This window comes from Bombus affinis, chromosome 11 (genome assembly GCF_024516045.1).
Source record: "Bombus affinis isolate iyBomAffi1 chromosome 11, iyBomAffi1.2, whole genome shotgun sequence".
In the NCBI taxonomy this organism is placed as follows: Eukaryota; Metazoa; Arthropoda; class Insecta; order Hymenoptera; family Apidae; genus Bombus; species Bombus affinis.
Window position 1 is genome coordinate 3,715,667 of NC_066354.1, and position 11,434 is coordinate 3,727,100.

Genomic DNA, 11,434 nt, shown 5'->3' on the forward strand with positions numbered 1-11,434 from the left:
ATCGATCTTTATTATGAATATTTTCAAAAAATATGTGAATTTATTTTTTATGAAAAAGATTAATATTTTATATTGTCATGAATAAAAATCTATAAAATTAAATTCTACTTTATAAATTTAAATTAAATTCGGTTTCTTATACATCTTATCACATATATAAAATAACAAATGAAATACATTGATTTCATATTTATGTTAAAACTTTTGTCTTGAACCTTAAAATGTTAATTTTTGAAATGCTTATTAAGTACTTTAATTTAATACATTACTGGAATCTTCAATCATAATTTTTTTTAATTGAAACAAAATTATTCTAATAATCAAAAATGTCTACAGGTGAGATGAAAAAGATAGAAGAACCTTTAATATTTCATACGTATCCTTTGTGTAAAGTAAGGGTTTAAATTATATTTTACAAGATTTAATATTATAATGAATATTAGGGTTTATTTGAAATCTTTTTAGTACAGTGATATGAAGGAAGAAATGAAGCAAGAGGCAATGGAAATATGCGTTACAGCTACGGAGAAATATACCGATAATCATGAACTAGCAGCTCGAAATATTAAAGATAATTTAGATAAAAGATTCGGTGGCCCATTTCATGTGGTTATTGGAGAATCATATGCTTGTGCAGTTACGTATCAAGCAAAGTCGTTATTATATATGTACAACGCTGGTAATATTGCCATCCTTGTATGGAGAACAGTTTCAACTTTTTAACGACAGTATTACAATTTTGATATACTATACTGTACACCATGTAAGTAATATAATTATTTCTGTTATATTTATTTATATTTTCCTGTCTAAATAATTATATGTAATATGGTTAGAGACATATGAACGGACAATAAATATAAAGCTGAATCCACAATGGGATCAAATGTCGCTACTGCTCGATTTTACTAATTACTATAGTGGATCGTCTTTTTCATCACGTTTTTGATGTTCGAAGATTATTTTATTTTGTTGTTTTTGAATAAGCGCTGTATTGTTTTGACAATTTTAATAAAATGGTAAGAGTAAAAACTAATGACATATTGTGAACTAATTTTATTGTTGATATATTAAAATTTATAATAATATATCCTTAATATTTCTTTATTTTTTTGCTGAATTAATATTGTTTTGCGATTTATATCTGTATATACAATGTCAAGAATGTGTGTATATATATGTGCACGTATTTCATCACAATTTCATCAGAAATGAAATAAATAGTTATGACTTTACAAATATTGTTATTTATGAAGAGAAGAAAAAAAAGAAGAAAATATTTTAATCACCTTTATTTTCAATATCTAACATTCTTTTCAATGTATTTGAGGTTATGAGGATACGTGTAATTACTTAAAGTATATGTAAATTAACATGGCATTTTTTAATGACTAATTATTTTTCGTTTGATAAAAAACGGAATTTATAGAACATATTCTTACTAGTAATTGATATTTGTAGACTTCTACACTTATTGCAGCAGGCATTGGCCTTGCTGTAGTGGGTTTTACTGGGCGTTATATACTTAAAAAAATGCCGCAATTATCTCAAAAGATGGCAGAAGCTTATAAAAATGTACCAAAATTAAATTCACAGGTAAACTTCTAATTTTTAAGTTTATATAAATGTTTCAATAGATTTAATGGAAGGTGTCATTGTAGACATTAGCAAATAGTAAATATTACAAAGGAGGTTTTGAGTCTAGAATGACTCGACGAGAAGCTAGTTTAATATTGGATGTATCACCAACTGCAAGTAAATTGAAAGTAAAACAACAATTTAAGAAAATTATGGCTGTAAATCATCCAGATAGAGGTGGATCTCCATATATTGCTGCAAAAATTAATGAAGCAAAAGATTTACTAGAAAAATGATTTATATATAGATAAATGTATAAGTATAGATAGTTTATATGAAATTTGATTCTAATTTAATTCTAATTTCATGATTCTAATTTGAATAAGTAAATATATATATATAGATATTTCATAAGATATTGAATCTGTATTTTATTTAACTTATAATAAAGTTATTTATACATAATAATGGTTCATTTCTAATTTTGATGCTGATTGAACTAAAAATTATATTGATAAAAATATTTAACACGTGATCTTCATACAATTAATATATTACAATTTTATAAAATTAGTATTCCGTTTTCTTTGTATTTATAAATAAAAAATGTATAAAGAATCTTATAAATTAATCTAAATCAATGTAATAATAGATTACTGGTATGCTATCCTTTACTTTTATATTTACAGGAATACTGTAGATGCAGCATTATTAATAATCTTATACCGTACATTCGTTTTTTCGGAATTACAATAAAATAATATATTGACTAGAATCTTTTAGTAGGTATAGTCTCGTTACTAGTACTATCGTCCTAATTTATTCTCCTTTTGTTGTTCCAAACGTTGTCGTGATATTTTTGTTCTTAGTTTAATAATTGTGTTACCAGGCAGTGATCCAGGTACTTTAAATATACTCTAGTAAAAGAAAATAAAATATTTCATAGCAATTATTTGATTAGGTTTGTTAAAATACGTTTATTTTCTTAATAAAAAATTAAAAAATGCTTTATTTACCTGCATAAAGTCATGACATTTTAAAACAATACTGTCTTTTGTTATTTCTTTAAAGCATTCTGCTAATGTTGTAAAATCTTGACAAGCAAGCAAGTTGCATTTGTTCCTTTTTATGAGAGTTAATGCAACCCGAAATATAATTTTACTGCCTTCATAAAAAAGGCAATCCCATATACGCAGCGTAGTCTGCCAAGTTGTAAATATTTTATTCAATACTTCTATAGTATATGGCAATCCAAACAGGTATTAATTCAAAATGTTAAACTAATGCATGAATCAACTGTGTACACACCACATACAATAATGTTAAAAGACAGCAAAACATAAATTATGTAAATTTTATCTTTAAAAAGCATATATAATCAACTTTACCTCAATTGGTAATACTTCTGCAAATAAACACACAAACCACTTCGTTGTAATGACTGGCCAAGGTAAGCCTATATTCGTTACATGTTGGTAAATATCTGGCATTTTTATTCTAAAATAATAATGATGATGCCATTACATGTGTAATTTGTATATTTATATTAAAAGTTAAAAAAATTTACTTGACTAATTCTGCAAGCACATCGATATCTGTAAGGAGGCCATCCATTGTTGGAGTATAATAATCAGGTAAAATTTTTTCTATTAGGACTTTTAACAACCAAAAGGCTGTTTCTTCGCTTTTTGTAACAAGCAATAGTAATCCTGCTATATAATTCAAGCCCTAGAAAAAAATATGAAGAAATCTTTTATATAAATTGTATTAAAAATATGTATGTATAATAAAATTATAATAATAAAAATTAAAATAAATTTAACATACTTGACAATATCCTACTGTTTTATTCTGATGAGCAAATGCTAATAAAATGTTATATAATTGATACTGTTGATTTTCTGTATTATTAAAAAATATATTATCAGGAAAAGTTCTTGGTAAATCAGTTTTAATAACATCTGCAACTTGTTTATTATGTGGAGGTTGTAGTAGCTTCTGATAAAGATCAGGATCTGCATTTTTTAGTTCTTCTCCTCCACTGACAGAAAGCCATACCTTTTAAAATGAAATTTTTTCTTTGTATGTTTATAAAATGAATTAAAATGTAAATTTTATACTTACTAATCCTCTATGTTCTCCTGGTATACCTTTACGAACATATCTCTTTATTGTAATATTACGTTGTAATGATTTTCCTTCTCCAATGATTTCAGACCACTTTTTTGCTCTTTTTGCAAGTACTTTGAGGTATTCTGAGATAAAATCTTCATAAGTTTCATAGTCAAAATCTTGAGGTCTTTCAAAGCCATATTCATCCACATTACTAATAAATATATGTACATATATAATAACAAATTTGTTTTTGAAACATAAGATTAAGAAATTTTATGAGATTGTAATTAAAAGAAATACATCCTATAAATACTACCCATTCTTTTCATGTCACTAAATTAGATTGTATTCAAAAAAACATAACCTCACTTAAATCGAAACAAAAATAAAAAATATGACTATTATCTGTATTATATTAATTATGTCATTCATAGTTTGAGTATATATGTCTATAATAAAAAAGGTATTACAACATAATTAAGAAATAATATAAAATCTATAATACCTTACCTAAAACATGAACTTGCCATACCCCACGCAAGACGATGCTGACATATGATTTCTGCCGAATATAGGGTGGTCAGTAAACACTTTTCAATTTTAAATTTATTGTGCGACAACATAATTAAAATATGTTTGCATTAATGGTGTACTGTATTAACGAATATTTTCTTGCTTATCTATTCTTATTATGTAATAAAGAATTATTTTATATTAATATTATAAGTACGACGATTAAAATATTTTTATTTTAATTTTTAACAGGTTCAAAGGTTAATGATTTATAATATGATTGTGTATTTTTTATCTTTTTTTAGAATAATATAGACTTATATATCTCATCTAAATTACAGTTAAACATACATCTAATTCTATAAGGTTCATATTGTAGATAGTGGAAACATAAATAATATTTGATAAACACGTAATTGTCGGTAGACCACATTTAAATATTAATCTATAGATTTTACAATATTACAATACATTTATAACTTAAAATAAAGTAATGATGATAAAATATTTTTGAAAAAATAAGATCGATTTGCTGGATAATTATTCACAATCGAGAAATCTAGTCGATAACAGATTTACTAGTTCAACATTTGCGCAAGCGTAGTTAATTGATAGAAAATTATTTTTGATATTCAAATAAAAGATTAATACACGCATTTTGATATCACGGTATACACATAAATGATATTTTATCTATTTTTAATATATCTGGTAATGAATATATTAACTTATTTATATACATTATAGCAGTTATAGCTGCTATGTTATATAAATATATTATTGCTTTTATTCAAATTTAAATAAATGATAAAGAAAATTTGATGAATGTATCCTAGTTTTTACGGTACTGAGCGCACGTGTTTCTTGCATACGATGTTGGCGACGCATGTGCAAGAAATCCTTTTCAAGGGACAAATTCCTCAGTCTGGCAAGAGTGGTCGATACTCGATATTACGGTACCACATGGTAACGGAGGTAAAATGGCGTTAACTGTTCCTTGTGTCGCTGGTAAGAATTTTCATATTGTTTTTATTGATAATTTTCTTACTTTAACATCAAATTTTTACTGATATTTTTTTCTAAATGATATTAGCATGCATAGAATATACGTCTATCCATGATATGCTTCACAAGTTTCGTATTACACTATATCTGATTGCACAAAAATGCGTCATGTGGCATTGTATTACTGGAACACATTTATGATTAAAAAAATGCGTCATGCGGTACCTCGTTATCAGAATGCATTTATTATTAAATATATTTATATATATAGTTGTTTCCGACAATTTCATTTAATTTCATAAATAATTCGTGGATATTTAAATTTATCTTGGATTAGGAATATATGTTAATAACTTTTTTGTTTTAAGATATACATAATATTTTTCATGTTATACGTTTGCTACTATTAAAATTATTCATGCGTTAAATGTAATAAATAGTTTAATAATGAAAAAGGAACTTAGAATATTTTAATGTGATTTTCTATAGTGAGAGGTTCCATTGGAATCAGCTTAGGACAAGGCCCACCATCGTATGAACCAGTGAAGTCATTTCCTAAAGATGACAGTAAAACATGTAAAGCAATGATTTTTAGCCCAGAGGGAAGTTATTTTGCATGGGTCAATGGAGTAACTACCAAGATTTTACATTGTTCTACGTGGAAAATTATTACAGAAATCAAAAGGCCCAAAATTTCTGCGATTCAGTTCTCCACTCGAAGCACATATTTTATGACGTGGGAACCATTCATTGGTATTATATTAATTCTATATTATTTATTTTTAGTTATTTTTATGTTATATATCTTGTTTATATATTTAACTTTATCTCACTGATTTTATTACTTTGTAGTAAATTAGATAAATATAAAACTTTTTAACATTTATTTTATTTGCATTATATTTCAATATTCTAAATGTGGAAATGATACTTATATTATTAATTTGTATATTGCAGCGACAACATCAAATCCTCAAGGAACACCAAATCTTCACATATGGAGATCAGAGACTGGAGAACTGGTGAAGAGTTTCATACAGAAAAAACAATCAGACTGGTAATGTATTACATACTTATTTTATTTTTAACTAAAATTTATATTAAATTCATCAATTAATGATGCAAACTATTTATTTCTTTTTATCTTTTAACATTGTGTGATCATAAAGATACAGTTTTAAAAAATATTTTATATTTTAATGGCATTCATAACGTTTAAATTTTATAAAAATCTTATATTTATTATTACCAAAAAATTACCCACTTTTTTATGATAAACATAAACAATAGGTAGAACTTATTTTCCTTATATCTACCTAGGGAACCTCAATGGACAAGTGATGAAAAAATCTGTGGGCTATTAGTTGGTGCAGATGTCATTCTATATGAGGATGTCAATTTTAACAAAATTATGTACAGAATAAATGTAGCCAAAGTTGCTAGATTTAGTATATCACCAAGTAATACTCCGTACTATATTCTCTGTTATATGCCGGGTAATTAAATTTTGTTATGTATTTATTTAATTTTAAATTAAACAAATGCATGTATATTATATCAAGGTACTTATATGTGGAGAGTATACTAGTTTCTTAGTTGTTATCATGTAACCATACCAGTTTATTAGTTGTTAAACATCAGTGCTTCATAAAAGCTTCATAAAAACTAAGAGAAGTCATACAAATTTCAATATAACAAACAAAATGATTTAAAAATGATAATTAGCAATTCCGTTTGGCTGATTAAAACATATAATGTTCATTAGTAATATAGTTCAAGCATAAATCATATAAAAAATTGGCATATTTTATGAAATACTTTTTTATTTCAGTTTCTCTCATTATGAAGCAAATATGAGTGGCAAGCATGTAATACACAAATGGAATGAAGATTATAAGATAATTATATCTGTATAGAATACTTTAATATTTTAAAGAAGTACTACAGAATATTAAAACATAATGGTATTTTGCAAAATATACAAGTATGAATATATAATCAGGATCAACATTAATGGGAAATATTCCTGATTATTGCATGCTCATTTTTATATGTAAGTACTTTCATAAAGTTTTAGGGATTCATAAAGTTTATTTAACAGGTAATTATTTTTTGTTTCAATATACTTGCGATTCTTAGGTGTCTATAAATGAAATTTGGAATTGCAGTAAATTTAATATCATATCTTTGTAAGACAAATAAATACTCTCCACATTAAATACCAAATTATTAATTACATCATTACATGTAAAGTACTATGCTACTATTACAATCCAGCTAATAATTTATTTCTTATAACCAGTATTATTGCGTTACAGGAAAATCGGATCAGCCTTCATTTGGTAGGCTATTTCAATATCCGAAGTTCGAATCCACACAAGCTTTAGCAAACAAAAGTTTCTTCCAGGTATTATATTATTATAAAATTCATACATATGTATTTAAGTACACAAGATTCTATAATTTCTATTTTCAGGCGGACAGAGTAAATATTTATTGGAATAATAATGGAACAAGCGTTTTATTAATGACGAGCACAGAGGTTGACAAAACAGGCGCTTCATATTATGGAAAACAAACTTTGCACTATCTTAGTACAAAAGGAGAAACTTCTATGGTTATGCTTAGTATGTTATGATCTATTAATTATTATTGTTTTTATTTTTGAAATAATACTTTTTCTTGTCTCCAAAACGTAATTTTTTATTTTTCTAAATTAGGTAATAAGGGCCCTATACATGCTGTTCAGTGGTCTCCTAAAAATAATGAATTCTGTGTTATATATGATTTTATGCCAGCTAAAGCTACACTATTTAATCTTAAGTGTGAACCAATATTTGAATTTGGTGCTTTGCATCGGAATAGCATTTATTACAATCCTCAAGGGAACAATATCCTTTAATTACTTTAAAATGCTACTAAACTAACTTTAAATGACTTGTTTATTTAGTTCTTTTTTTATTTATTAAGAACTGTATTTTCTTAACCACTTTGCACTTCTAATTCTGACGGGATTTGGCAATCTCCGTGGTGGTATCGAGTTATGGGACGTAGCTAACAGAAAACTAATTGCTAAAACTGAAGCTCCTGATACAACGCTTCTTCAATGGTCGCCAGATGGAGAACATTTCATGACTGCAACTACCGCACCTAGACTTCGAATGGGGAATGGGTAAATCTTTTATATTTTGTACGATTTCGATAATTGTATGTTAATTTATATCCGATAAATATTTCATATTTAGATTTAAGATTTGGCATTATACCGGAACTTTATTATACGAACGACCATGGAATGAACAAGAAGAACTTTGGGAAGTATTATGGCAAACCTTTCCACCAGGAACGTTTCCAGAAAAACCGATTAGTTATAAAGCTGTTGAAGGTATTGCTCCTAGTCAACCACAAGGTAAGAGTTATTTATAATGTTCCTTAGAACAATAGAACTACTACATTAATCGACATTATCTTTTAATATTAGAGTTTCATTTCATTTGCAGCATCAAAACAAGTGTATCGACCACCTTCTGCCAGAGGGGAAACTATTAGTTTTAAATTACGCGATGATGAAATGTTCAAAGATAAGAAAAAAGGTTCAAAGCGTTAAATAAATTTAAAAGCGTAGAATTATAGATACAAAATAGGTATTTTATTTTACATGTATCCAATATTTGTTGTAGCTACAACAAAAGCAAAGAAAAAAGCAAAGAAAGGTACAAAGAAATCGGAATCCTTAGCATCTTCTCAATCAAACAATCCAAGTACAAATGGACAAGTTACTACAAGTACGGAAAGTCAGAATTTAAATACAAATGTTCCTGATTGTGATAATTTGGAGAGGAGTAAGAAAATTAAAAAAATTAAAAGCGTAAGAATCTCTGTTACTAATACTTCAGTAATAAAATAAAATTTATTTAGCTGTTTGTTATTCCTCATTTTTTACAGAAATTAGAGCAGATTTCAAAATTAAAGGAACTGCTAGTAGCTGGGAAGCAATTAGAAATCAATCAATTAGACAAGATCAAGAAAGAAGCTGATTTAATGAAGGAACTTGAAGAGCTTGCTTTATGATGAACATTTCAAATTATGGATATGTATGCGGTTTAAAAAAAAAAGTCTAAATATTTCTTTTAATAACGGAAAATGATCTCGGTCTCTCACATACGATATCACACGTACGGAAGTTACGTTTGGCTGTACATAAAATTTTCATTCTGAAGAGGTAGCGGGAACAAACTAAATTTTGAAAGTGGATGGAATAGATTTCCATGTCTCTCATTGAAGATATTAAGATTTAAAAATATAAGTTTTTTTTTGAGCGATGATAATGAAATTGAAATGGTCCATCGCTAAATCCTTCCTTTGATACTTGGGAATGAAACCACTTTTTTTCTTTCTTAATGGGTTCTTTATTCTAAGTAATATTTCGAAATAACATTGAAGAATGGGCATTGAAGATTGGAAAACAGTCCAATGATGACCAAGCTTCCTTATCATATAGCCCTGTATACCAATGTTGCATTACAAAACACTTCAGTAATTTTCTTGATATTACATTTGATAAATAAAAAATTGTACAGGGTGAATCATATTATCTTGGTATTACTTTGAAATGTGACTCGCAATAGCGATTTACCCCGTATAAAATGCATAATATATATATATATATATATATATGTGATGGAAAATGTGAGGTGGAAAAGAAAAATGGTATGATTATAAAACCGAATGCACATAAAATTTGTTCCTGGAGACAGGTGCTATCATTTCACTTTTTATGTTTATAAATTATTGCGCACTATTCCATTTTTGTTTTTATCAATCTCTTTATGAAAATTTAGCGAGGGTTAGATATAGACATATCATTTTGTGATTTCATAATTATTACACTCATGAAATGAGTATTGCACTAGTATTTCCTGACAACTTTTCGTTCTTATACATACTTTTGTTTTGTGCCTTACATTATATGTTTAAGATTCAGATTTTATATTTTTCTTGCTGTCAAGGCTTATAAGACTGGTCAAATTAAAAGTACTATTACGTGGCACAGTGTAACAAATAAATGAAAGAAAACTGCCAAAAAATTACCAACTATATTCCACGACTAAAGGAACATTTTTAAGTAATAAAGAAAATATAGCTTTTTGAATTAGTTGATTTTTTAAAGTGCTGTTCTTCAATGATGTTCAAAGTTACCTTCGCTTATTTTTCAGATTGTTGTATGAGCATTCAACAACAATCTGTGTTCTGTAACAATATAATAGTTGTTGAATTACTTGTTTTAATTTAATATTTACTAATATTGAGATTTTTAGGTTTATCTGAACAATCAGAGAATTTGTACAATATAGATTGTACAAGTCAATAGACAAAAGAACATTTCTTTTACCTTGTTTCCATTTATTTTGCTATAATAATGAACAAAAGTTAAATACAATTGGGAAAACCTATAGTACAATGTGTGATTACGTCGAATTTTTATAAAATTCGTGAAATAAATAACTAAAAATTATGTATCATTATCTCTGACATGTACATTGAATCATATACATATAAATTACGGATTAATTAACAAGTGATGGGTATCTCATAAAATGAATTACATAAAAAAAAATCACAATCGCCAATGTTGTGTATACTTACGTGAAATTTATGAAAATAAATTATTAAAAACAGCAGATGTCAACGATATGTAATATATTTTTATGAAATTGTATTTTTCCTGTATTACAATATATACGCATGTAATTCTCGATAAAAATTTTCATTTAAATTTATCAATCCATTTAAATTACATCATGTGTATAGATTACTATTTGAATCGACGTGATATTAAAAAAAAGATTTGCTTGTATTGAAATAGTATTCAATTTTTTAAAACAAGTAAAACAATAGGGGGTTGAAAAATTCGTACATGTGCACATGAAATTCTATATAGACAACAAAAAATAAATCACGGAAAACTAGCTATTTATAGCAAGAAGAGTTTTTGGGAAAAAATGTTTCGATTAAAAAAACAAAGGAATAAAGGAAGTACGGCCGAAATATGGCTATAATAAGGGCGGCAAGAAACACGGGGTTGAAAAATTCGTATATTTGTACACATACGTATCAATAAAATTCTACATAGTTAACAAAAAATAAATTGCAGGGAACGAATTATTTATAATAATTTGGTTAAGAATGTTTCGATTAAAAACACTAAGAGATAAAAAAAAGA

The 11,434-nt window shown here is 26.6% G+C and overlaps 4 protein-coding genes across 7 annotated transcripts; 3 read left to right on the forward strand and 1 right to left on the reverse strand.

The window, feature by feature from the left end:
* Positions 1-326: 326 nt before the first annotated feature.
* LOC126922208 (dynein axonemal light chain 4-like) lies at positions 327-723 on the forward strand. The gene is made up of 2 exons (XM_050734573.1): positions 327-392; positions 466-723. Exons 1-2 carry the CDS (start codon positions 327-329, stop codon positions 721-723), a joined length of 324 nt encoding a protein of 107 aa, XP_050590530.1.
* A 130-nt stretch (positions 724-853) lies between these two features.
* Positions 854-2,046, forward strand: LOC126921634 (mitochondrial import inner membrane translocase subunit TIM14). 2 transcript variants are annotated; one of them, XM_050733360.1, is made up of 3 exons: positions 854-1,019; positions 1,462-1,596; positions 1,662-2,046. In XM_050733360.1, exons 1-3 carry the CDS (start codon positions 1,017-1,019, stop codon positions 1,872-1,874), a joined length of 351 nt encoding a protein of 116 aa, XP_050589317.1. In that variant the 5' UTR covers positions 854-1,016; the 3' UTR covers positions 1,875-2,046. The 2 variants fall into 2 exon arrangements, with proteins under 2 accessions (XP_050589317.1, XP_050589316.1); XM_050733359.1 differs by lacking the exon at positions 854-1,019 and adding an exon at positions 1,319-1,345.
* Positions 2,047-2,231: 185 nt separating this feature from the next.
* On the reverse strand, positions 2,232-4,367 carry LOC126921625 (growth hormone-regulated TBC protein 1). The gene is made up of 7 exons (XM_050733344.1): positions 4,204-4,367; positions 3,703-3,904; positions 3,406-3,636; positions 3,146-3,306; positions 2,967-3,075; positions 2,595-2,780; positions 2,232-2,495 (listed from the first exon to the last, which is right to left on the reverse strand). The coding sequence occupies exons 1-7, from the start codon at positions 4,314-4,316 to the stop codon at positions 2,385-2,387; spliced, it is 1,113 nt and encodes a 370-aa protein (XP_050589301.1). The 5' UTR covers positions 4,317-4,367; the 3' UTR covers positions 2,232-2,384.
* Positions 4,368-5,062: 695 nt separating this feature from the next.
* LOC126921621 (eukaryotic translation initiation factor 2A) lies at positions 5,063-10,892 on the forward strand. Of its 3 annotated transcripts, none has more exons than XM_050733334.1 (12): positions 5,063-5,214; positions 5,701-5,964; positions 6,169-6,268; positions 6,532-6,707; positions 7,530-7,618; positions 7,688-7,838; positions 7,932-8,102; positions 8,209-8,383; positions 8,457-8,620; positions 8,712-8,804; positions 8,892-9,079; positions 9,130-10,892. In XM_050733334.1, exons 1-12 carry the CDS (start codon positions 5,187-5,189, stop codon positions 9,280-9,282), a joined length of 1,752 nt encoding a protein of 583 aa, XP_050589291.1. In that variant the 5' UTR covers positions 5,063-5,186; the 3' UTR covers positions 9,283-10,892. The 3 variants fall into 3 exon arrangements, with proteins under 3 accessions (XP_050589291.1, XP_050589292.1, XP_050589294.1); XM_050733335.1 differs by having other exon boundaries at positions 9,157-10,892; XM_050733337.1 differs by lacking the exon at positions 9,130-10,892 and having other exon boundaries at positions 8,693-8,804.
* The last annotated feature ends 542 nt before the right edge of the window (positions 10,893-11,434 follow it).